Raw genomic sequence first — 22,544 nt, 5'->3', positions numbered from 1 at the left:
CGGAGGAGCCTGGTGGGCTGCAGTCATAGGGTCGCTAAGAGTTGAACACGACTGAGCGACTTCACTTTCACTTTTTCCTTTCATGCATTGGGGAAGGAAATGGCAACCCACTCCAGTGTTCTTGCCTGGAGAATCCCAGGGACGGGGGAGCCTGGTGGGCTGCCGTCTGTGGGGTCACACAGGGTCAGACACTACTGAAGTGACTTAGTAGCAGCAGCAGCATACATGGGTAATCTCAGCAATGCTGATGCTTCCCTACCTCAAGAGAGAAAAACTGTCACAGAAGTCACTGTTAAAGAATGGTAGCTGAAGGGGAAGACATAACAAAAACACAGACTTGATGAGTAAGGGCAGCAGGATGAGTTACTGAACATGTAACAGGGCATAAGCAGAAAGGAAAGAAGGAAGCAAGGAATGAAGGAAGGAAGAAAGCAAGGGAGGGAGTAAGGAAGGGAAGGAGAAAGGCCTTGAGTTCTACAGCGCAGGCCTGTAACTACAATTAAACACCATATATAAATTACTCCACAACTCTGCGCAGAAATTACCTTATCCGGTAGGTGAAAGCACAAGATCAGATGATACTGAAGGCCTCTTTAAACTAATATTTAAAAATATCCAATATGGAAGCAACCACATCATCTTTTCTTCCTCATTTATACCTTTGTTTATTTATTCACCAAAAATCTGTGGAGCACCTAATAAGGTGTAGGCCTAACACAATGTCTCAAAGATTCATAAGTGAACAAGTTATACCCTTTACCTCCATGAAACTTCATTCCTGGAGTGAAAATGAGGTGGGCAGACAGAGGGACCCGAAGGTGAAAGCTGGGTAGATGAGCGGGGGTCAAATCTCAAATGCTGCATTAAGACACGTGACCTTTATCTCAAGGGCAGTGGGAGGCACTGACTTTTCTTCTGTTAGGGGTGATATGATCAGATTTGGATTGTGGAGGTTGGACTGTGCATCACTTCTCATCTGAAGGTTGTTGTTGTTGTTTTTAATGGCACACTTTATATTTATAACTATATCAACAAAGTGGTGGTGTCAGAAGGTGAGGAATTAGGATCTAACCTGGAGAAAATATTGGGACAGACACCTTGTGGCAAGTATTGCTATTACGCTTTCTCAGATAGGAGGCAGGAATGCCTTGCTACTTAAATAGTGAAATATGGTCCTGGGCTAAGAGATGCTAGAAAGCAGAGATAAATTATGGCCCACTGTCCTGAGCACCAACTTTACTCAATGGTGTGTAAGTTAAATGTTTTATATATGGAATAGAAATGAATGTATTTATAGGCTAAAACAAGATTTTTTGAAGAAATTTTATTTACCCTCATAGTGAGCCATTTCAGGAATTCCCTAGATGAAGGCGTTGTCTCTCCCTCATGATTAGTGTATTCAGAAGAAACTTTGAAAACTTTGAAAAGCAAGGATATAGTTTTTTTTTTTTTTAAAGTAGAGTATGGGGTAAAAGGCTCTTAGTATTCAGCTGCTAACTCTGTGACATTGGAAAAATTTAATCACTATGAACCTAATATTTTTGCTTGTAAACAAATGTTAGCTCCAAGATAATGCCCATCTTTGAGGATATATGTGAAGAGGAAGGTGATGTGTAGACAGTAAAAGACACTGAAGTTAATTACTCTGCCTGAGACCACATAACAAGGAAACAGTAGAACTAGATTTCAGACCTACATTTTTCGCAAAGCCATTGGCTTTTATAGACAGTTACTTAGAGCATTGCCTTTCTTTGGGACTGGAATAAAACTGACCTTTTCCAGTCCTGTGGCCACTGATGAGTTTTGCTGACACACTGAGTGCAGCACTTTCACAGCATCATCTTGCAGGTTTTGAAACAGCTCAACTGCAATTCCATCACTGGCACTAGCTTTGTTCGTAGTGATGCTACTTCAGGCCCACTTGACTTCACATTCCAGGATGTCTGGCTCTAGGTGAGTGATCACACCATCATGATTATCTGGGTCAGGAAGATCTTTTTTGTATCGTTCTTCTATGTATTCTTGCCACCTCTTTTTAATATCTTCTGCCTCTGTTAGGTTCATACTATTTCTGTCCTTTATCGAGCCCATCTTTGCATGAAACGTTCCCTTGGTATCTCTAATTTTCTTGAAGAGATCTCTAGTCTTTCCCATTCTATTGTTTCCCTCTATTTCTTGGCAGTGATTGCTGAGGAAGGCTTTCTTATCTCTCCTTGCTATTCTTTTGGAACTCTGCATTCAAATGGAAATATCTTTCCTTTTCTCTTTTTCACTTTTCTTTTCACAGCTTTGTAAGCCCTCCTCAGACAGCCATTTTGCTGTTTTGCATTTTTTCTTGGGGATAGTCTTGATCCCTGTCTCCTGTACAATGTCACAAACCTCCGTCCATAGTTCTTCAGGCACTCTATCAGATCTAGTCCTTTAAATCTATTCTCACTTCCACTGTATAATCATACAGGATTTGATTTAGGTGATACCTGAATGATCTAGTGGTTTTCCCCACTTTGTTCAATTTAAGTCTGAATTTGGCAATAAGGAGTTCATGATCTGAGCCACAGTCAGGTCCCAGTCTTCTTTTTGCTGACTATATAGAACTTCTCCATCTTTGGCTGCAAAGAATATAATCAATCTGATTTTGGTGTTGACCATCTGGTGATGTCCATGTGTAGAGTCTTCTCTTGTGTTGTTGAAAGAGGGTGTTTGCTATGACCAGTGCATTCTCTTGGCAAAACTCTATTAGACTTTGCCTTGCTTCATTCTGTACTCCAAGGCCAAATTTGCCTGTTATCCCAGGTATTTCTTGACTTCCTACTTTTGCATTCCAGTCCCATATAATGAAAAGGACATCTTTTTTGGGTATTAGTTCTAAAAGGTCTTGTACGTTTTCATAGAACCATTCAGCTTCAGCTTCTTCATCATTACTGGCCAGGGCATAGACTTGGATTACTATGATATTGAATGGTTTGCCTTGGAAATGAACAGAGATCACTCTATCGTTTTTGAGATTGCATCCAAGTACTGCATTTCGGACTCTCTTGTTAACCATGATGGCTACTCCATTTCTTCTGAGGGATTCCTGTCTGCAGTAGTAGATCTAATGGTCATCTGAGTTAAATTCACCCATTCCAGTCCATCTTAGTTTGCTGATTCCTAGAATGTCGACATTCACTCTTGCCATCTCCTGTTTGACCACTTCTAATTTGCCTTGATTCATGGACCTACCATTCCAGGTTCCTATGCAATATTGCTCTTTACAGCATCAGACCTTGTTTCTATCACCAGTCACATTCACAGCTGCATGTTGTTTTTGCTTTGGCTCCATCCCTTCATTCTTTCTGGAGTTATTTCTCCAATGATCTCCAGTAGTATATTGGGCACCTACCAACCTGGGGAGTCCATCTTTCAGTGTCCTATCTTTTAGCCTTTTAATACTATTCATGGGGTTTTCAAGGCAAGAATACTGAAGTGGTTTGCGATTCCCTTCTCCAGTGGACCACATTCTGTCAGACCTCTCCACCATAACCTGTCTCACATGGTAGCAGACTAATGCTCAAAATTCTCCAAGCCAGGCTTCAGCAATGCATGATCCATTAACTTCCAGATGTTCAAGCTGGTTTTAGAAAAGTCAGAGGAACCAAAGATCAAATTGCCAACATCTGCTGGATCATCAAAAGAGCAAGAGAGTTCCAGAAAAAACATCTATTTCTGCTTTATTGACTATGCCAAAGCCTTTGACTGTGTGGATCACAATAAACTGTGGAAAATTCTGAAAGAGATGGGAATACCAGACCACTTAACCTGCCTCTTGAGAAATCTGTATGCAGGTCAGGAAGCAACAGTTAGAACTGGACATGGAACAACAGACTGGTTCCAAATAGGAAAAGGCTGTATATTGTCACCCTGCTTATTCAACTTCTATGCAGAGTACATCATGAGAAATGCTGGGCTGAAAGAAGCACAAGCTGGAATCAAAATTGCCAGGAGAAATATCAATAACCTCAGATATGCAGATGACACAACCCTTATGGCAGAAAGTGAAGAGGAACTAAAGAGCCTTTTGAAGCAAGTGAAAGAAGAGAATGTAAAAGTTGGCTTAAAGCTCAACATTCAGAAAATGAACATCATGGCATCCATTTCCATCACTTCATGGGAAATAGATGGGGAAACAGTGGAAACAGTGGCTGACTTTATTTTTCTGGGCTCCAGAATCACTGCAGATGGTGATTGCAGCTATAAAATTAAAAGATGCTTACTCCTTGGAAGGAAAGTTATGACCAACCTAGATAGCATATTGAAATGCAGAGACATTACTTTGCCAACAAAGGTCCATTTAGTCAAGGCTATGGTTTTTCCAATGGTCATGTATGGATGTGAGAGTTGGACTGTAAAGAAAGCTGAGCAGTGAAGAATTGACGCTTTTGAACTGTGGTGTTGGAGAAGACTGTGAGAGTCCCTTGGACTGCAAGGAGATCCAACCAGTCCATCCTAAAGCAGATCAGTCCTGGGTGTCCACTGGAAGGACTGATGTTGAAGCTGAATCTCCAATACTTTGGCCACCTCATGTGAAGAGTTGACTCATTGGAAAAGACTCTGATGCTGGGAGGGATTGGGGGCAGGAGGAGAAAGCGATGATAGAGGATGAGATGGCTGGATGGCATCACCGACTCAATGGACGTGAGTTTGTGTAAACTCCGGGAGTTGGTGATGGACAGGGAGGCCTGGCATGCTGAGGCTCATGGGTCACAAAGTGTTGGACATGACTGACAGACTGAACTGAACTGAACTGAACTTAGAGCAAGTGTGAGACTCTCCTCTTATAGACTGAAAGTTTAAGGATAATTATAAAAGAGAAAGCTAAATATTCTGTTGGGTTATTTTTAACTCCAGTTTTAAATTTTACATTGCTCATATTAATCTTATGCCATTTCACAGTTTCACAATCTCTCCAAATAATTATTTTTTAGTGGAGGAATGATATGCAGGATTGAGCACAGTCATTATTCATCCCAGATTTTCTGGAACAATCTTTATTTCAAAAATCCACATCATTGACATGCCCTGAAGATGCCACTATTTCACTAACCAGATTCTGCACCAGAAACAGCATAAAATACTGTAGTATTCGAAGGACATAGTCACCACAGGAGTTAATGTACAGGAGAAGTACAATGTACCTTGATATATGTGTGAGGGGGGTTACTAGTAGAGATCACGGGATAGAAGCATTGTAGAACCATTGCACTGGAAGTATTTGACTTTGATCTAGTAAATCCAAGATAGTTAATTGTCAGAAATCTGTGGTTAATAAGCTCTGAATGATTCACATGCACAATGAGTTTTGGAACTCCTGATTTAGGAAATGATCTCCTTAAGAAAGAGCCCCATATATCAAGGATAGTCACTAGGCATTTTCTGTTAGAGACATCTGTAACCCATTAGTACTGAAGTTTGGAAAGAACCACTTAGAGGAATTTGCAGAAGCAAAGGACGCAGTGATGAAGTCCTTTCGCGAGCATCCTTCTGTGTGCAGTGGCAGTACTTATTCAGCAAAATTTTCACTCCCCAAGTTGTCCAGAGCATTTTCTGTCTTACATTTTGATCGATGTGTTTATTAAACCAGATGACTGCAAGAGGGATGGAGATGGGACATTCACTGTGTCTATTGCACAGAGATTTATGAAAAGCAATAGGAGGCAGTGACCACCAATCACTGGTGGCAGCAGCTTTTTCTTAGGGAGAATAATCAGACTTTGTGAGGACCTGCTATTAGAATCCATTTAACCCAAAGCAGGGCTTCCCAGGTGGCCCTTCCTAGTGGTAAAGAATCTACCTGCCAATGCAGGATACATAAGAGATGTGGGCTTGATCCCTGGGTTGGGAAAATCCCCTGTTGGAGGACATGGCAACCCACTCCAGTACTCTTGCCTGCAGAATCCTATGGACAGAGGAGCCTGGCGAGCTATAGTCCAGAGGGTTGCAAAGAGTCAGACATGACTAAAGCAACAGCAGGCACGCAACCCAAAGCAACCAAAACTACTACTGACATGATTTTAATTAGGACCTAATAATCAATGTACTTTTAAAATTCTTAAGGTGTATTTAAATGGACAAAACCATCTTACTTTGAGTCATAAGCTCTATACTGTGTATAGATAGATATATATTTAAATATTTTTAAAAGCTTCTAGTATTAGTCTCTATCAGAAAGAGTAAGTTCAGAATGGACTTGGAAGAGGAAGAATTAAGGAGTAGAGAGCTTTAAATATTTTGTAAATATATGACTATGAAAAAAACATTAAGTGGACCAGGTAAAAATTTATTAAAACATCTCAAATGTGGATGCAGGAAGTAGTATATTCCAGGAAGTGAGCTGACCAGAAGCTTGAACTCCATGTTTTGATATTATTATATAATTTCCAGGAATACAGGGCTCCAAATGAGTAAAATAAATTATGAAGCCATAAAATCCTAGGCAATCCCAGACATTTTTTTTTTCTGAGAAAGTTCAATATGCTTCTAGTTATAACAGCTGCAAAACCTCTTTAGACTTTGGGCAAACACTCAGTGAGTACCTCTCACTGAAACTTTTACCTCCTGTGTCCTAAGCTTCCATGTTAATAGAATCATGCTTTTGAAAGACTACTTGAAAGACTATTTTCCTCATGGATTACTTCATACATTGGTGTAAAAGTTCATTTTCTAGAAGACAGTATGATATCCTTACCTGTTTCACAGCTGTGCCCGGTGAAGCCTTGTGGGCAGGCACACACGTTGGCGGCAATACAAGCTCCTCCATTTCTACAACCATCTTGGCAAAATGCTAAAATAATTCAGATACATGATTTTAGCACTTTATAAAGAAGCAGTTCAAGATTCTTCAAACTAGCTTTTCTTTATTGCTTTGGAGATGTTGACATCAAACTATACATCTTATTATAATTTCATATTCATAATATACTTTCCATATAGGTAAGAAACTTCAACACAATTTGTAGAATAATATTCTTTCTGATGTTAAGTGTTTCACCTATAAAAGAAAATATTAAACTTTTTTTTTTAACAAAAACCAGTAACCTTACATAGCAGGAAGTACATCAGAATTAGTATTAAATCTCATTATAACAATCTAAAAATCTTGAAATTAAAACTATAAAAAAAATGGCAACCATCCTAGACAGTTACCTAAAGAGCAAACCACCATCTAGAGAATGAGACTCAGAAACTAGAAATGATTGAATCCTATGAGGCTCTGATCATTCTACACACTGTCCAAAATGTCAAAAAATACTAGAAAAATGCCCCATCTTTCAAAAAGCTATGAATCCATCCTAAAGGGATGACTTCGTCAATAATGAGAATTTGCCAAAGGGGTCTTATTTCTCGCATTAACCCCCAAAGGATAGGTCAGGATCCAGGGCAAAGGAACTTCACGGCCTGTTGTGTTAGAGTGGGTTTGTGAGTGAGGGGAGTTTTTCGGTGAGTAGAAAAGGGAGCCAAGCTTCAAGCCATTGCAAGGGTGATGTTTTGAGATGGTTTGGCTTCCAAAAAAAAGAGTGAGAAAAACAAGGTAGGTAAGACTCTGTACCCTTAGAAACTTCTGTTTCCACCTCAATTTATACTTTGTTTCTGTAAGGCTCAGGGCCACTCCCTCAGCCTGGCCAGGTCTGTCATGGATGAACCACACCAGCATTTTCCAGGCCTCAACCAAAAGCTTTTTCTCTAATTTTCTGGCACATGCTTCCTATAGTTAGTTAAGATGTAGTTTCTCAGAGAGGTAAACTGTAGAAATCTGAGATTCTGTGGCTGAGTTAAAAGAAGGGGCTCAAAGATACCCACTTGACTTCTTTGATTCTAGGTCCTAATCTGTCTTCCTCCTAGGCAAAAACAATACCTAGTCACCAGGAATTTGCAAAGAGATTAGGAATTTAAGTCTCATAAAAAGAAAGGGTACATCATGTATATATCTTCACTGGAGCACTTTGCAAGATTTCAGCATGTTGATGGAGGACAGGATGCAGATCCTACAGCTAAACTGCATCTCTTCCCAGCTTTTGACATTCCCATCAGAGAGGCACACAGGACTGGAGTCTTCACTCAGGCAACCTACAGTCCTAATTTCCAGAAGAAATTTATAGATCCTGGAAAGCTCTCCTTATTTCAAAGAATTTTCTATCTGCATCTACCCAAGGCTTCAAGAATTCTTTACACTATAAACTTTACTCTTCATATGAATAAGGAGTGAGAGTCAAATACAACTAAGACTGAGAAGGCTGGGCTCCCAGATGATGAAATTCTAACTCTCAGCACACCCAGATGCTTTGGAAGTCCTAAGGGTCCAGGTACACTATGCTATGGATTTAGCTTTTCTCTGGGTCAGTCTAGATTCTGAGGAAATCTTTATGGGATTTGGACCCCTAAATGAGTAGATCTTTACAATGCTCTAAATTATGGATTTCCATAACCTTTACAAACAGAGTAATCTTCTGGCTCATCCATGTCTGCATCCAGTGTATTATTGTAGAACAGGCCTTAGACTCATGCTCCAAGGCCACTGCATTAATAATCATTTATTGTTACTTCCTGCCTCCCATATACATGGCATCAAATAAAATTAATTTCAGTAATCTCCATGACAGTGTATTTGAGGAATGGGCAGTTTTTAAGCTTAAAATGCCTGAATTAGACAAATCATACGTTTTATATGAAATAATAAGGAATATGGACTTTATCCTATGGAAGTCAGTATGAGTTTCCAAAACAACTTCCTCTATTTCCCTTGTGAACTAGGAGGTAAGCTCATCTGATGAAGGAAAAAGAGAGCATGGATGCAAGAGAGAATTAATGGATGGTGGTAGACTAGCTGAATAATCCACTGATGGAAATGAAAATCTGAGAATTATTGATTGGTATTGACAATCCAGGTAAAATCAGAGATGATAATACATACAAACCCAATATTCCCAGTTAAATAGTACCTAACAGCTCAAGAGAGAAAATAGAGAAGAAAATCAGTCAGACTGATCCCAAATAGATATTTTACAGTAAATCATGGTAGTAAAACAAATGTACTAGTACTGCTAGTACTAGTACTAGCTGAGAAAATATAACTGTAATGTTTGGACTCAAAAAGAAATATATGAACCTGGAAGGAGACTGGAAGACTTCATGAAAAGGAAAGGTCAAAGAGGTTAAAGATGAAAAACTATGAAAAGAAGAGAGGGGAAAAACTGTAAGCAAAGCGACTTGGGGTTAGGCAATAAAAAGTTAAAGTCTAGATTTCAAAGATAGAGCAGTTCTGTACAAAAGTGCCTAGGGTATGTTTATGGCTACGGTCTGCTTGAGAGGAATAGAGGTGAAAAACCACTGTGGTTGAGGTCATGGAACATTAAATCAGAGTTGATGAACAGCTGGCCACTTAAACACGGATGTAATCCAAGAGGAAGAACATGAGCTAGACTTTGAAGTTCTCAATGGCTGTAGGAAATACCCAGAAGGTAGGTAACAGTGATGAAAAAGGATGGAGGGAAGAAGAGATGGACTGCACCATCCCTAATGGAAGAGGTATTAGCATTTAAAATCTTTTACCTTTGCATGTAGTTCCATTCCCAGTATAGCCTGGCTTGCAGACGCAGTTGTGTCCTCCAACAGTATTGAAGCATAAAGCGTTTTCATCACAGTTGTGCTGATTTGTGACACACTCATCATGTTCTGAAATGAAGATACAATTTTGTTACTCAAAGATAGATTTTCAAAGACACTGTATTTTAAATTGTACCTCTATCTTTGTTATTGTATGGTATTTCTTTCCAACAAAAACATGCACAATTATCTACTGAAAAAGAGTTTGTATTTTGAAGTACATACATAGTGCATACATCCACAAACTTTGAACACAAAAAGATTTGGACAAAAAGCAAATGAATAGTAGGAAGGAATAGAGGAGCAGAGAGGGAAGGATAAGGATTAATTCTCAGAAGTAGATACCACAGCCAGCTGTTTAGTCTCAGTGGTTAATATTTGAGGAATTATCTCATGATATAATCGGCCACCGAACTTTTTCCTGTAGAAAGGGAAGGATGATAGGAAAGGAGGTGTGACTGTATTGCTCCACGAATCCTGACCTGCAGGATAATGGAATTGAAGCCCTGGGAATCAGATGCAGTTAACACCCACATCCACACTTGCAAGTATAAAGATACACATGCAAACTGTTGGGGGAGTATTGGCATTTCTTCGTAAGTTGCCTCTTTCTGCAAAGGAGGTCATACTTTTCTTAAATAAGACAAACTTGCCTTTATAATATGTGTAAACACAAGCTTTTTGAGATATACAGTCAATATGATACCTTCTTCAACTGTGTGTAACCTGACACTTTCAAAAGCACCAAATCACTTGATACCTCCAGCTCTGCTATGAGAGAGGCAGAACCAATGTCATTATCACTAGTTTAAAGACAAGTCAATGGTGGCTCAGAGTGCTTCAGGGGCCTGCACAAATTCACAGTCATATCAGGATTCTAGCTCAGTGTTCAGCAAAAATGTAAATATGAAGAATAAATAGTCAATATGAGAAAGAAAACCGATCTAACACTAGAATCAAGACAAGTAGGAACTGAAATACAGATAAGGAAATGCATACGAGTTAGTTCAGCGACCTGAAATCCCTACGGCCTCATACTCACACTGATCACCCAGGCTCTTGCATAAATATTATTCAGGTTTAATATTAAATATATATTTTAATATAATTACATTAATTAAGCCATTAATTCACCATGATATGAATAATCAAAGCAAAAAGAAATATTTTTTTCATTTTAGAATTCTTGGTATTTCAAATAACATACATACTATTCTAAACAACATAACAGTAATATATCTAATTTTGAAAAAACTTGCCTTTGACATATGTAGTTGAGATTAGACTAACATTTAACTACTAAAATCAGATGCATTTTTTTTTAAAAAAAGGTTAACATTTCAGGATTCTATGTCCTGTGTTAAACAAGCACAAAATTGGATACCTTTAACGATAGCTCTATAATAACTTTATAAAGATTATTCCCAATAACTTTTCAGAGGACAGAGAGATTTCAGTCACTATGGTTTTAGAATTACAGTAATAGATACCTTATTCTACAAATTCCTGGCTGAATTTCCCCCAATTATATAAAATTCCACTTTTATTATTTAGAATCAGAATATTTTAGAGATTTTAATAAATTTATGCATACTGATGGCAGCCTAGAACACAGCTGGATTACAAATGGGTGTCTTAACTGGGGCTACCCTTGGACACGATTAAATATTGGAGAGACCAGAACGGGCAGCCTACCTACCTGAGTTCAGCTGCCTAAAGCAAAATAAATCTACACTGTGTAGTTTGCAGCTGCTGCCAATTTTCTTTCCAGTGCAATTCAAAGAGCTGCAGTTAATCTATAAATCTCTATATGGATAGCTACAGGCCCTTTAAAGACAGCTGCTGATTGATTTGATGCTGTTTTTATCCCTGCCTTGCTTGTCCTCTTAATTAGATGGTACCCACTGGGTAGAGGAAGGGCCTAACAAGATTTAGTTTAACATCTAGTATGGCAATGTTCAACAAATGTAAATAACTGCACAACCCGGGGTCTGCTTTCTTCTGTTGTCCTTTACTCACAGCATCCATTGAAATGAAAAAGTGGGTCCTAATCAATTCAAGGGTGAAGACAGTTTTCCAGTTTCCAAATGTACCAGCGCACACCGGTGCAAACGTTGTTCTTTCGGCCTTCAGTGCCTGCCCCATGGATTCTCCTGGAAAATTCTTACTACTTTTAAATTCAGTTCAGTCACTAAGTTGTGACTGACTCTTTGGGACCCTATGGACTGCAGAATGCCAGGCTTCCCTGTCCATCACCAACTAGCGGAGCCTGCTCAAACTCATGTCCATTGAGTTGGTGATGCCATCCAACCATCTCATCCTCTATCATCTCCTTCTCCTCCTGCCTTCAATCTTTCCCAGCATCAGGATCTTTTCCAATGAGTCGGTTCTTTGCATCAGGTGGCCAAAGTACTGGAGTTTCAGCTTCAGCATCAGTCCTTCCAATGAATATTCAGGACTGAGTCCCTTTTGGATTGACTGGTTGGATCTCCTAACAGTCCAAGGGACTCTCAAGAGTCTTCTGCAACACCACAGTTCAAAAGCATCAATTCTTCGGCGTTCAGCTTTCTTTATGGTTCAACTCTCATATCCATAAATGACTACTGGAAAAACCATAGCTTTGACTAGACAGACCTTTGCTGACAAAGTAATGTCTCTGCTTTTTAATATGTATGTTGAGATTGGTCATAGCTTTTCTTCCAAGGAGCAAGTGTCTTTTAATTTCATGGCTGCAGTCACCATCTACAGTGATTTTGGAGCCCCCCACCCCCAAATAAAGTTTCCCACTGTTAAATGACATGTTTTTTGTGAAAATATCTTTCTCCTACCTCCTGCAGAGTTGGGGGCTTCTGTCTGCTTTCCCTGCACAAGGGTCTTTTACTATAATTTATCATAAGTGTCTGCTTCTCCTTGGTCCCCTATTTTCATGCACCACTTGGGACTATGAAGTTTAGGAGAAGAATTTTACATTTTTCTTTGTATTTCATTTCAGCATTTAAAGATAGTGTTTTGAGTAAATGACTGAAAGAAGGAATGACTAGATCAGGAAAGCTAGGATAGCCTTCCTCTGCTGTTATCATTCAAGTCAACCTAATCCATTCAACTATAGTGTGTGTGTGTGTGTGTGTGTGTGTGTGTGTGTGTGTGTGTGCTCAGTTGCTCAGTTGTATGTGACTCTGTGGCCCCAGGGGCTAAAGCCCACCAGGCTCCTCTGTCCATGGGATTCTCCAGGCAAGAATACTGGAATAGTTGGCCATTCCTTCTCCAGAGAATCTTTCCAACCCAGGGATCAAACCCCTATCTCTTATATCTCCTATGCTGGCAGGTGGATTCTTTACTGCTGAGCCATCTGGGAAGCCCCATTCAACTGGAGACTAGATATCAAATGGAAAGCTACTGAAACTTAAGCTGTTTTTTTTGTTTGTTTTTTACTGATTTTTCTATCAAGGTGTTTTATTTGGTTTGGAATATTTCAAATGTTTATTAAGATAGCAAGACACACTTTGAAAACAAATATGATTCCTTTTCATCATCACTTTAATTTTTTTCACACAACTTAAAGCTGGTCATACAATTATCAACTAAACTGTGATCTTAAGAAAAGTCTTTTAAAATGCCTTTCCTGAAATCTCACAGAAGAATTAACTTTAATTTGACAGCTCTTTACAAAAGAGAATGTGAATTAAGCAAGGAGCAAATATCCTATAAGGTTATCTCAATAAATAGTTAATGATTGCTGTGCCATATCCAGTTTTGGTCAAGTGTCAATTTTTTTACCCTTTCCTTGACTTGCATGTCCCTAAGGACTCAACCACCAATCCACCAGTCAGCTATCCATTTTTAAAACTTCCTCCAACATTTTAAACATACAATATAGATAAAATAAGGAGGGAAATATTTTGACAGAATTTAAATCAATATTATATACCAGTGTTAGAGAAGAGCATGTCAGGATGTAAGTGTGAATGAATTCCAAGTTTTATTTCACATATAGTGAAATGCAGACATTTCAAGTATGATGTTCAGAATATTCAGTCCATCAGATTCAATGCTATCTTCATATCCTCAGATAAAATGGCATTGTTCATGTGACATGACAGTTCAAACAATAGCTGGGATTGAAACCAAATGCACCCTTTTCTTTCTCTTTTCACTAAAAATATTAGCACATAATAATTTTAATCAAAATATAATCACTTTTGTATCTATGCATTTTAAACTTAGTAAAATGGAAAAAAGAAAGAAATGTTGAAGGAAACTCCATCCTTTAACATTTCTTAAAAAATAGTAATATGGATGTCAATTATTACAGTACATTCTATATAAACAGATAATCTTATAGTGATAGCTGGCAAAGATTTCTCTTGAATGCCATAATTTGCTTTCTCTGCATCTTCACATACATGCGAAACTGATTTTACACCAGTGACAAAGGTTAGCCAGTAAAATTCATTTATGAAAATAAAGTAATAATATACACACCTGAATTTACCTAAATGTAGATGTTACATATAACAAAATTACTTTTGTTTCACTAACCTGTGTAAGTTAATGTATCTAAAATCATTTTAAGACTCAACACCCAACAGATCATCAGTCGTAATAATATATAGTTGGATTCAAATTGAATTTTAAAATTGGTGTTCATATTGAGTTGTTTCCAGAATGAATATACTGTCTAGAGATGAGATGGCCATTCTAAAATTTACATCGCTTTTCTCAGTGTGATTTCAACACAAACATACAATACACATAGCACATGTTCTATTCAAGAAATTTACTATGATACAAAATGCAAATACTACAGAAAATAGGAGTGAAAGTAATTTAAATATATCTACAATTCAATTAAATACAATTTTTCAATGTCTATTTGTATTAGGATTTTCCTGGGATTAAAACTATAACTTAAGTAGTAGTTACCCTCACAGAGCTTATAATTTAGTTGGGGAGATTAGACAAAAACATAAAAGCCATACATGGCTTCATTATGAGAAATGCTGAAGCAAGGAAGTAATCTCTGTTTAAAAATGTTGTTGATGGCAATGACGACCCTGTATGCAGAACAGGAAAAAAGACACAGCTGTGTATAACGGACTTTTGGACTCAGAGGGAGAGGGAGAGGGTGGGATGATTTGGGAGAATGGCATTCTAACATGTATGCTATCATATAAGAATTGAATTGCCAGTCTATGTCTGACGCAGGATACAGCATGCTTGGGGCTGGTGCATGGGGATGACCCACAGAGATGTTATGGGGACGGAGGTGGGAGGGGGGTTCATGTTTGGGAACACATGTAAGAATTAAAGATTTTAAAATTAAAAAATAAAAATAAAAAAAAATATGTAATCAATACACACCAGTTGAAAAGTAAATGCCCTGCCTGAAATACTATCAAGAAAACAAAGTTAATGAAATTGATTCTCACAGAAAAATATGATTCTTTCCACCAAAACACAACACAGAAAATACATTATCTTGAATGAATGAAACAAAAAAATAAATAAATAAGGCCATCAAAAAAAAAATGTTGTTGAGATCAACGGAGAAGGTCATTTCTAGTTGGGTAAGTGGGAATACTGGAGAAGGCTATGGCAATCCACTCCAGTACTCTTGCCTAGAAAATCTCATGGGAGGAAGAGCCTGGTAGGCTGCAGTCCATGGGGTCGCTGAGTCGGACATGACTGAGCGACTTCACTTTCACTTTTCACTTTCATGCATTGGAGAAGGAAATGGCAATCCACTCCAGTGTTCTTGCCTGGAGAATCCCAGGGACGGGGGAGCCTGGTGGGCTGCAATCTATGGGGTCGCACAGAGTCGGACACGACTGAAGTGACTTAGCAGCAAGTGGGAATGTAAGAATGACTTTATGCAGAAGGGAACATTTGACACAGATATTTTTATGTGTGTGAGGGAAAGATACAGATTCTAAATTAAAACAGCACTTACATATTTGCTTTTTTTCTTTTTGGAATCTTGAGCCTCCTAAAAGGTTGAATGAACTTTAGCGCTTTGTAATAACTGTACCTCTAATTCAGTGCTTACTACATACTACACACTTGGTAACAAAAACCACTTCATTTAATCCTCATATTCATGAGGAATTATTATTATTTTTCAGAAAGTTAAATTTGGCTTGTAGATGTTACCTATCTTGCCTGAGATCACATGGCTGATAACTGTTAGAGCTGTGAATCAGGACCTCTGACTCCAGAAAGTAGTCTACTGATTGCTATGCAATAGAGCCTCTTGACATTTAATGATAAGTCTTCCCTTATCTATTTTTTACTCTTGTGATCTTTGATGTAAGTATCCAGGAATTTTGCATGTTTATACATTAGAGGTCTTCTAATGCTGGGAGGGATTGGGGGCAGGAGAAGAAGGGGATGACCAAGAATGAGATGGCTGGATGGCATCACTGACTCGATGGATGCAAGTCTGAGTGAACTCCGGGAGTTGGTGATGGACAGGGAGGCCTGGCATGCTGTGATTCATGGGGTCGCAGAGTCAGACACGACTGAGAGACTGAACTGAACTGAACTGAACTGAACTGAACTGAACTGAACTGAATGCTTAGTGATGAGGAAGCTGTCACTGCTGTTCAGTTGCCAAGTCGTGTCCAACTCTTTGTGATGCCCTGGACTGCAGCACACTAGGTTTCCCTGAATTTCACTATCTTCCAGAGTTTGCTCAAACTCATGTCCATTGAGTCGGTGATGCTATCCTTATCTTCTCTTGTCTCCTTCTTCTCCTGCCTTCAATCTTTCCCAGCATGAGGTCTTTTCCAATGAGTCTGCTCTATCAGGTGGCCAAAGTATTGGCGCTTCAACTTCAGCATCAGTCCTTCCAAAGAATATTCAGGGTTGATTTCCTTTAGGATTGACTGGTATGATCCTCTTGCCATCCAAGGGACTCTCAAGAGTCTTCTCCAGCACCACAGTTCAAAAGCAACAATTCTTCAGCGCTCAGGTTTCTTTATGGTCCAACTCTTACATCTGTATATGACTACAGAAAAAACCATTACTCTGATTATATGGACGTTTGTCAGCAAAGTGATGTCTCTGCTTTTTAATATGCTGTCTAGGTTTGTCATAGCTTTCTTTCCAAGGAGCAAGCGTCTTAATTTCATGGCTGCAGTCACTGTCCATGGTGATTTTGGAGCCCAAGAAAATAAAATCTCGCATTATTTCCATTTTTTTTCCCCATCTACTTGCCATGAAGTGATGGGACCAGATGTCATAATCATAGTTTTTTGAATGTTGAGTTTTAAGCCAGCTTTTTCACTCTCCTCTTTCATCCTCAACAAGAAGCTCTAGTTCCTCTTCACTTTCTGCCATTAGAGTGGTATCATCTGCACATCTGAGGTTGTTGATCTCTTTATTGTATTTTCTAGTACTTTGAACCCTATAGGAGCCTTATTCAAAATTATAGAACTCCATAGGACAAACACTGAGGTAATTTCAGCTCATACTAAAATTCACATTTTTACTCAGTTGAGAGACATTTTCAAAAAAAAAAAACACACACAACAAAACAAAACAGGAAAACAGCAATATGGTCAAGTACAAATGTTTGAAAAGCAAAGTAACTGCCTCACAGAACCTGGACTCCAACACTGCTTCCCTCAGATTAAGTCTTTGGAAGTTCAACCTTAATGCAGTTTGGCAAACAGATATCTCCAACGTCCAAGAGTCAGTTAGGCTTTGGTAATGTCATCCTTTGCTTCTGGATAATTCTGGTTTATATCCCTGTAATATACCAGACCCTTTGTCTGACATCTTTACACAGTAAATTCCACTCTTCTGATAACAGAATGTAATATATCTTCATAGCTTTATAACTGGCCCAGTGCTCTCAGAGAATCTTTCTTTTCCTCTGATAGATTTCTCCAGTCACAAGAATTACATTACCTACGCTGCATCTTCTACTCTCTTGTCTAAATCCAGAAATGCCGGGAAAACAGCGGCTATCACAATATACAGGTACAAATTCCACAAAGAAAACTGCTTCACTCTCTTTGAACTGAGTGTTTTCTAGACTACAAGTTTAAAATGAGCATATTCTCTCTTTGAATGTGGCAAGATGTGGCTCTGAATCTAGTGACAATCAACCTCAGGCCCTAACTATGATTTGATTATTAGAAACCTGGGAAGAAGCTCCATCAGGCTTAAGACTGGATAAGTCTTGCAGCAAGGATGCCACAGAAATATAAATTTTTCTTGAGGAGCTCTTAATAACATCATCAAACTATATGGCTAGATTGGGGATTTATCTCAAAAACAAAGAACTGCTTGGTTATTGTCCTTTTACATTTCTAGAAACCATATTGCTTGCCTGAAGGTATCAAGGAGATTTGCAGAAGCTCCTCCATGAATTTCAATCATATGTGTCCCCACCAAAGTCAATGTGCTCTGAGCTGTAAAGAGCATCAGAACATGACAGCCCATGGGTCTGCAACTGAGATCTCTTATTTTTCTCTCAAAAGAATGGCAACAAAGATGAGTCCCCAGATAATACATGCCATCTCTGTTTCTCAAACAAAATAACTCTTTGGAGTTGACCACAGCCCCTTGGCTTTCCTTTTGGCTCAGTGGTGAAGAATTCCCCTGCAATGCAGGAGATGCAGGAGATACAGGTTCGATCCCTGGGTCAGGAAGATCCCCTGGATGAAGGCATGGCAACCCACTCCAGTATTCCTACTTGAAGAATCCCATGGACAGACAGTCCATAGGGCTGCAAAGAGTTAAACTTGACTGAAGCAACTTAGCATGCACGCATAGCTCCTTAGTACATTCACAAGATAATTTATTCAATGGCAGATCTTTTCAAAGTGAGTACAAACTGAACATAGAGAACGTCTCTATTACAACTCAATGATTTTTAGATAATTCGGGGGCCTATTGGAAAGAACTTGAAGCACTTCCTTCTCTCTTCTCCTTTCTTCCTCCCCTTCCACAAATATTTAGTGATCTAGCATGTGAAGACACAGTGCTCAATGACACCAGCAAGACAAATCTCTGAAATCAAAACAGCTGTCCTAATGATTAAAGAAGATTGTTTCTATTTATCAGTTTAAAATGTCCCCCATCAACTGTTCTGTAAGGGGACCCTAACTACATTTGAAGGACAAAGTAGAAATATGAGAAAATTATGTACTATTATAATAAGCAATAGCAGGGAGGCGACATGATACATATGCTTTCCAGACAGGCTTGGCTTGAGATGCAGTTTTAGTCAGGGTTCTCAGTGGCCGTGAGAAAGTTAGCTGATCTTTCTAAGTTTAAAATGAGAGAATTAAGACCTACAATAGAGAACTATTGGAAAGGATAAACTTAAATGATGAAGGTAAACACGCTGGCAAATAATAGACACTCAATGGATATTAGTTACCCTCTCATCTCATTACCTAGTTCAGTGGGAAAATTCATTTTGTCTTTATTAGCAAATGGACAGCTAAAGATAATGTCCTCTCTTTTTGATTTCAATTATTTGGAGAAAACCTAAATAAATGTCTTACAGAATTTGCTTTCTTCATAATCTTTTCTAAAATCAAATACATTCTGGACCTTCTTCTGTTTTCTAAAATGCCACTGAAACAACTTTCAGCGGTTACATTAAGGGAAAATGCCTCTACCAAACCTACCCAGAGCTATTCATTTTGTTTCTTATAGTTACCTTACATATTCACTTTTATTAGAGAGTAACGTCTACTTATTACCAGAGTAACGTCTACTTATTACACGGTCATTTTAACAGAAATCTACTTTTACTTTTAACACTATTCAAGTAGCTACAAGAAAGTAGACTTTCAGCCTGCTCAATGCCTACAGCTGCAGCAAACCCACTAAAACTCATTTTTACACACAAGCATTTGTTGTTCAGTACTCAAGGTTCCTGTTCACTGAACACACCAATTCAATACTGACTTCTTGTTATTCTTCAGTTTGTTTGGCAGCTAGGAATTTGTTAGATTTCCTTCCTTTGACATGCTTGGTTTATTTTCTTCTAGTCTTTTCACGGTATGTTCAGACTTCTTGCCTAATCCTTATTTGATCAAGAATCTTAACAACCAAAGCACTAATTTCCTCTTTAACCCCTACAGTGATTTCACAAAGAAATTAAAATTCAAATTTTTATGGCAAAATCTTACTTTGCCCTATTTTGTATCTCATGAAGTAAGCTTTGTCCGAACCCAGTGTAGGGCCACAAAATACTTTGAAGCATCAACCAGGTGACTTTCATTTGTTCTTTCAACACACATTTATGAAGCTTCTGCTATGTGAGTCTAGTGCTCCAGAAGAGCCAAAGATGCATCAAACTGGGATTTGTGACCTCAAGAAACTTTTGAACTATTACAGGACTGATGATGTGAAGAGATAATAACTATGATATACTGCAGCTATTGGTAGTGCTGTAAGAGAGAAATAATAGTAACAATGACAATAGTTAATTTCTAAGTGCTTACTACATACTCTAAAGCATTGCATTAAGTGTTTTATATGCATTATCCCCTTCAGTCTTCACAAAAGTCTTTTCAGATTGGTCCTATTATTATTCCTATTTTACAAATAGGAATTAGAGCTTTCTCAGAGCAAGGACATTTCCTTGCCAATGTCATATAGCTGGGAGGTGATAAGACCACAATTTGCCTTCAGTGTTTTTAAAAAAACGACAACCTATAAACAGAGATCTCAAAAGGTTTAAAGAGGAAGAGATGAGGAACAACTGAGAAGTATTCCCGTAATTCCGGGAAAATGTCATGTAGCCAACGAGTGAGTCTTGAAGGACAGAAAGAGTTTTAACAGGAAAAGAATAAACATGGAAAGGATCCTTCCACATGGACAGAGCATGGGTGCAAAGGACACAAGGTGAGGTGCAGTAGGGCTGGAAGAGACTGAGCTGCTATAGCTGGTGGCTGACAGGGACGAGTAAGGAACAACGTGAGCAGGGTCAGGAAAACAGCATGATTGCATCAGGTGGACAACAAAGAGCCACTTCCCCTGTGCAATACAAAGTGGGGCCACAGAATTAGAGTTGATTTTAGGGAAACTAATAGCAGTATGCAGCTGAGGAGAGAATAACTTTCCTTGACACAGGGAGGAGTCCTATGTTAGCTAGCCAGCCTCCCTCTTTCTCCTTAATCCCTTTTATTCTTCTCCTTTTAAACTGGTGTTAGATTGTTACTGAGAGCTGAAAAAGAGAGTGTCGTGCAACACTGAGAGTTGAAACAAAGGGATACAGAAGAGGAAGAGGAGGAGGGGTAGTGGAAGCGGAAGAAAGCAAACAGACAGAAGCTGAGTGCTTACTATCTGCCAAGCACCACCTTGGGCGATGCACAGGTACAGCATGAGGAAGTACTGCCAGGACACAGAAAGAAGAGCTGGAAAGTCAAGCCCCCAGATCACAAGATTCAAGTCCCTTTAAGGCAGCAGTTGTGTCATTCATTGTATGTGTCCCAGTTCCTATACTCTTGTGGAATGAAGCTGTGTTGAAAGAGGGCCTACCATAAAACGAACACAGTGATGCAGGGACAGGGGCAGGCTTAGACACAGAACTAATGCGCCCCACAGTGAATCCACTTTTGAGCCATGAGGAATAAAGGCATTAAAAATAGCTTAGGCTTCAAATCTGGATGACCAGGAAGATGGTGGTGAGATGAATAGAACTGAGAAAGCATCTTAATTTTAGGGATTTTGTTATTTTTGTTCTCATTTTAGTTTGGTTTGATTTGGTTTTTGTGGAAAAGAAGAAAATATAATTAAGAAGTTAAATATAAAAGCACAGATCATATTAGAAGTTTGAATGTACTCTACTGCTGGTGACAAGAAACCAAGAAAACTCCCCAACCAAAATCTGCCTCATAGATAACCCCGAGATGCTACAGCCTTGGGTCTAATCCATCAATTGCCCCAACATCCGACACAATGACTGGCACATCACGGATCTCCAGTGAGTATTTGTTAAAGAGTTAATCAATCACTATGAAGTATGTCTCTAACACGCAAAACATTCAGTGGCCTGCTAATGCAAAACAGTCAAGGTATGTATTCTGCAGTGACAATTCTGCCCCTCTCCTGCTTTCTTTTCCATTCCGCTCAATAGCCATGCTGCTTTCTCTTAAAATACCTGCCCCATTCTCATTCCCTTACTCCTGGCACATAACCTTCCCAACAACTTCACAGAAAACATCCAGGTCATCAGGAAAGAACATCCTCCGATTTCCCACCCACAGGTGAATCTATAGCTAAATGTATCCCCTAGGTCTTTCTTCCTCTCAAACTGGGAATCTAGGAGTCACCACAAACGTCTCTGGGGCTTCCAGGTGATGCTAGTGGTAAAGAATCCACCTGTCAAAGCAGGTAGACTTATGAGACACAGGTTTGATCCCTAGGTTGGGAAGATTCCCTGGAGGAGGGCATGGCGACCCACTCCAGTGTTTTTGCCTGGAGAAACAGAGGAGCCTGGCAGACTGCAGTCCATAGAGTTACACTCAAGTGACGTAGCACACACCCATAGACCTCTCTGCCCTTCATCCCAACCACCACATCCAAGAGCCAATTCATCCAGATTTTACTTCCTTGGCCATTTTCAACCTTATCCCTAGCCATCAAGACACCACTTACTCATCAAGACTTTCATTATGACACTTTGCTGTCACCAAGTTGCATCATTTACAACTCCCCCATGGCACCCATTTATTAAAGATGACATCGATTGAGATTCTACTAACGGCCAGAGATCATACCAGCCAATCATCCAGGTTCTTTGTCTCAAAGGCTCTTCCCCACTTTCTTGGTCTAACTCTCCTACTCACCTCCCACTCAGATCAAACAAAACTTCCTTCTTCAGAAAACCTTTCTTAAAACTTCCTCAGTCTAATTTAGTTGAGCCCCTTAGGACATGC

The 22,544-nt window shown here is 39.0% G+C and overlaps 1 protein-coding gene across 4 annotated transcripts in view; it reads right to left on the bottom strand.

Annotated features, from left to right (window-relative positions):
- NELL2 (neural EGFL like 2) overlaps positions 1-22,544 on the bottom strand; it is a 400,596-nt gene that overhangs the window by 97,339 nt on the left and 280,713 nt on the right. For all 4 annotated transcript variants that reach the window (XM_004006428.5, XM_042246832.1, XM_015094719.4 and 1 more), the window contains 2 exons: positions 9,586-9,708; positions 6,725-6,820 (listed from right to left, as the gene is read on the bottom strand). In XM_004006428.5, the coding sequence (XP_004006477.2) occupies positions 6,725-6,820; positions 9,586-9,708 (219 nt within the window). The remainder of the gene's footprint in view (positions 1-6,724; positions 6,821-9,585; positions 9,709-22,544) is intronic.

This window comes from Ovis aries, chromosome 3 (genome assembly GCF_016772045.2).
Source record: "Ovis aries strain OAR_USU_Benz2616 breed Rambouillet chromosome 3, ARS-UI_Ramb_v3.0, whole genome shotgun sequence".
Lineage (NCBI taxonomy): Eukaryota > Metazoa > Chordata > Mammalia > Artiodactyla > Bovidae > Ovis > Ovis aries.
Note: the sequence above shows the minus strand (reverse complement) of the source record. Positions and strands in the feature narration are given on the sequence as shown.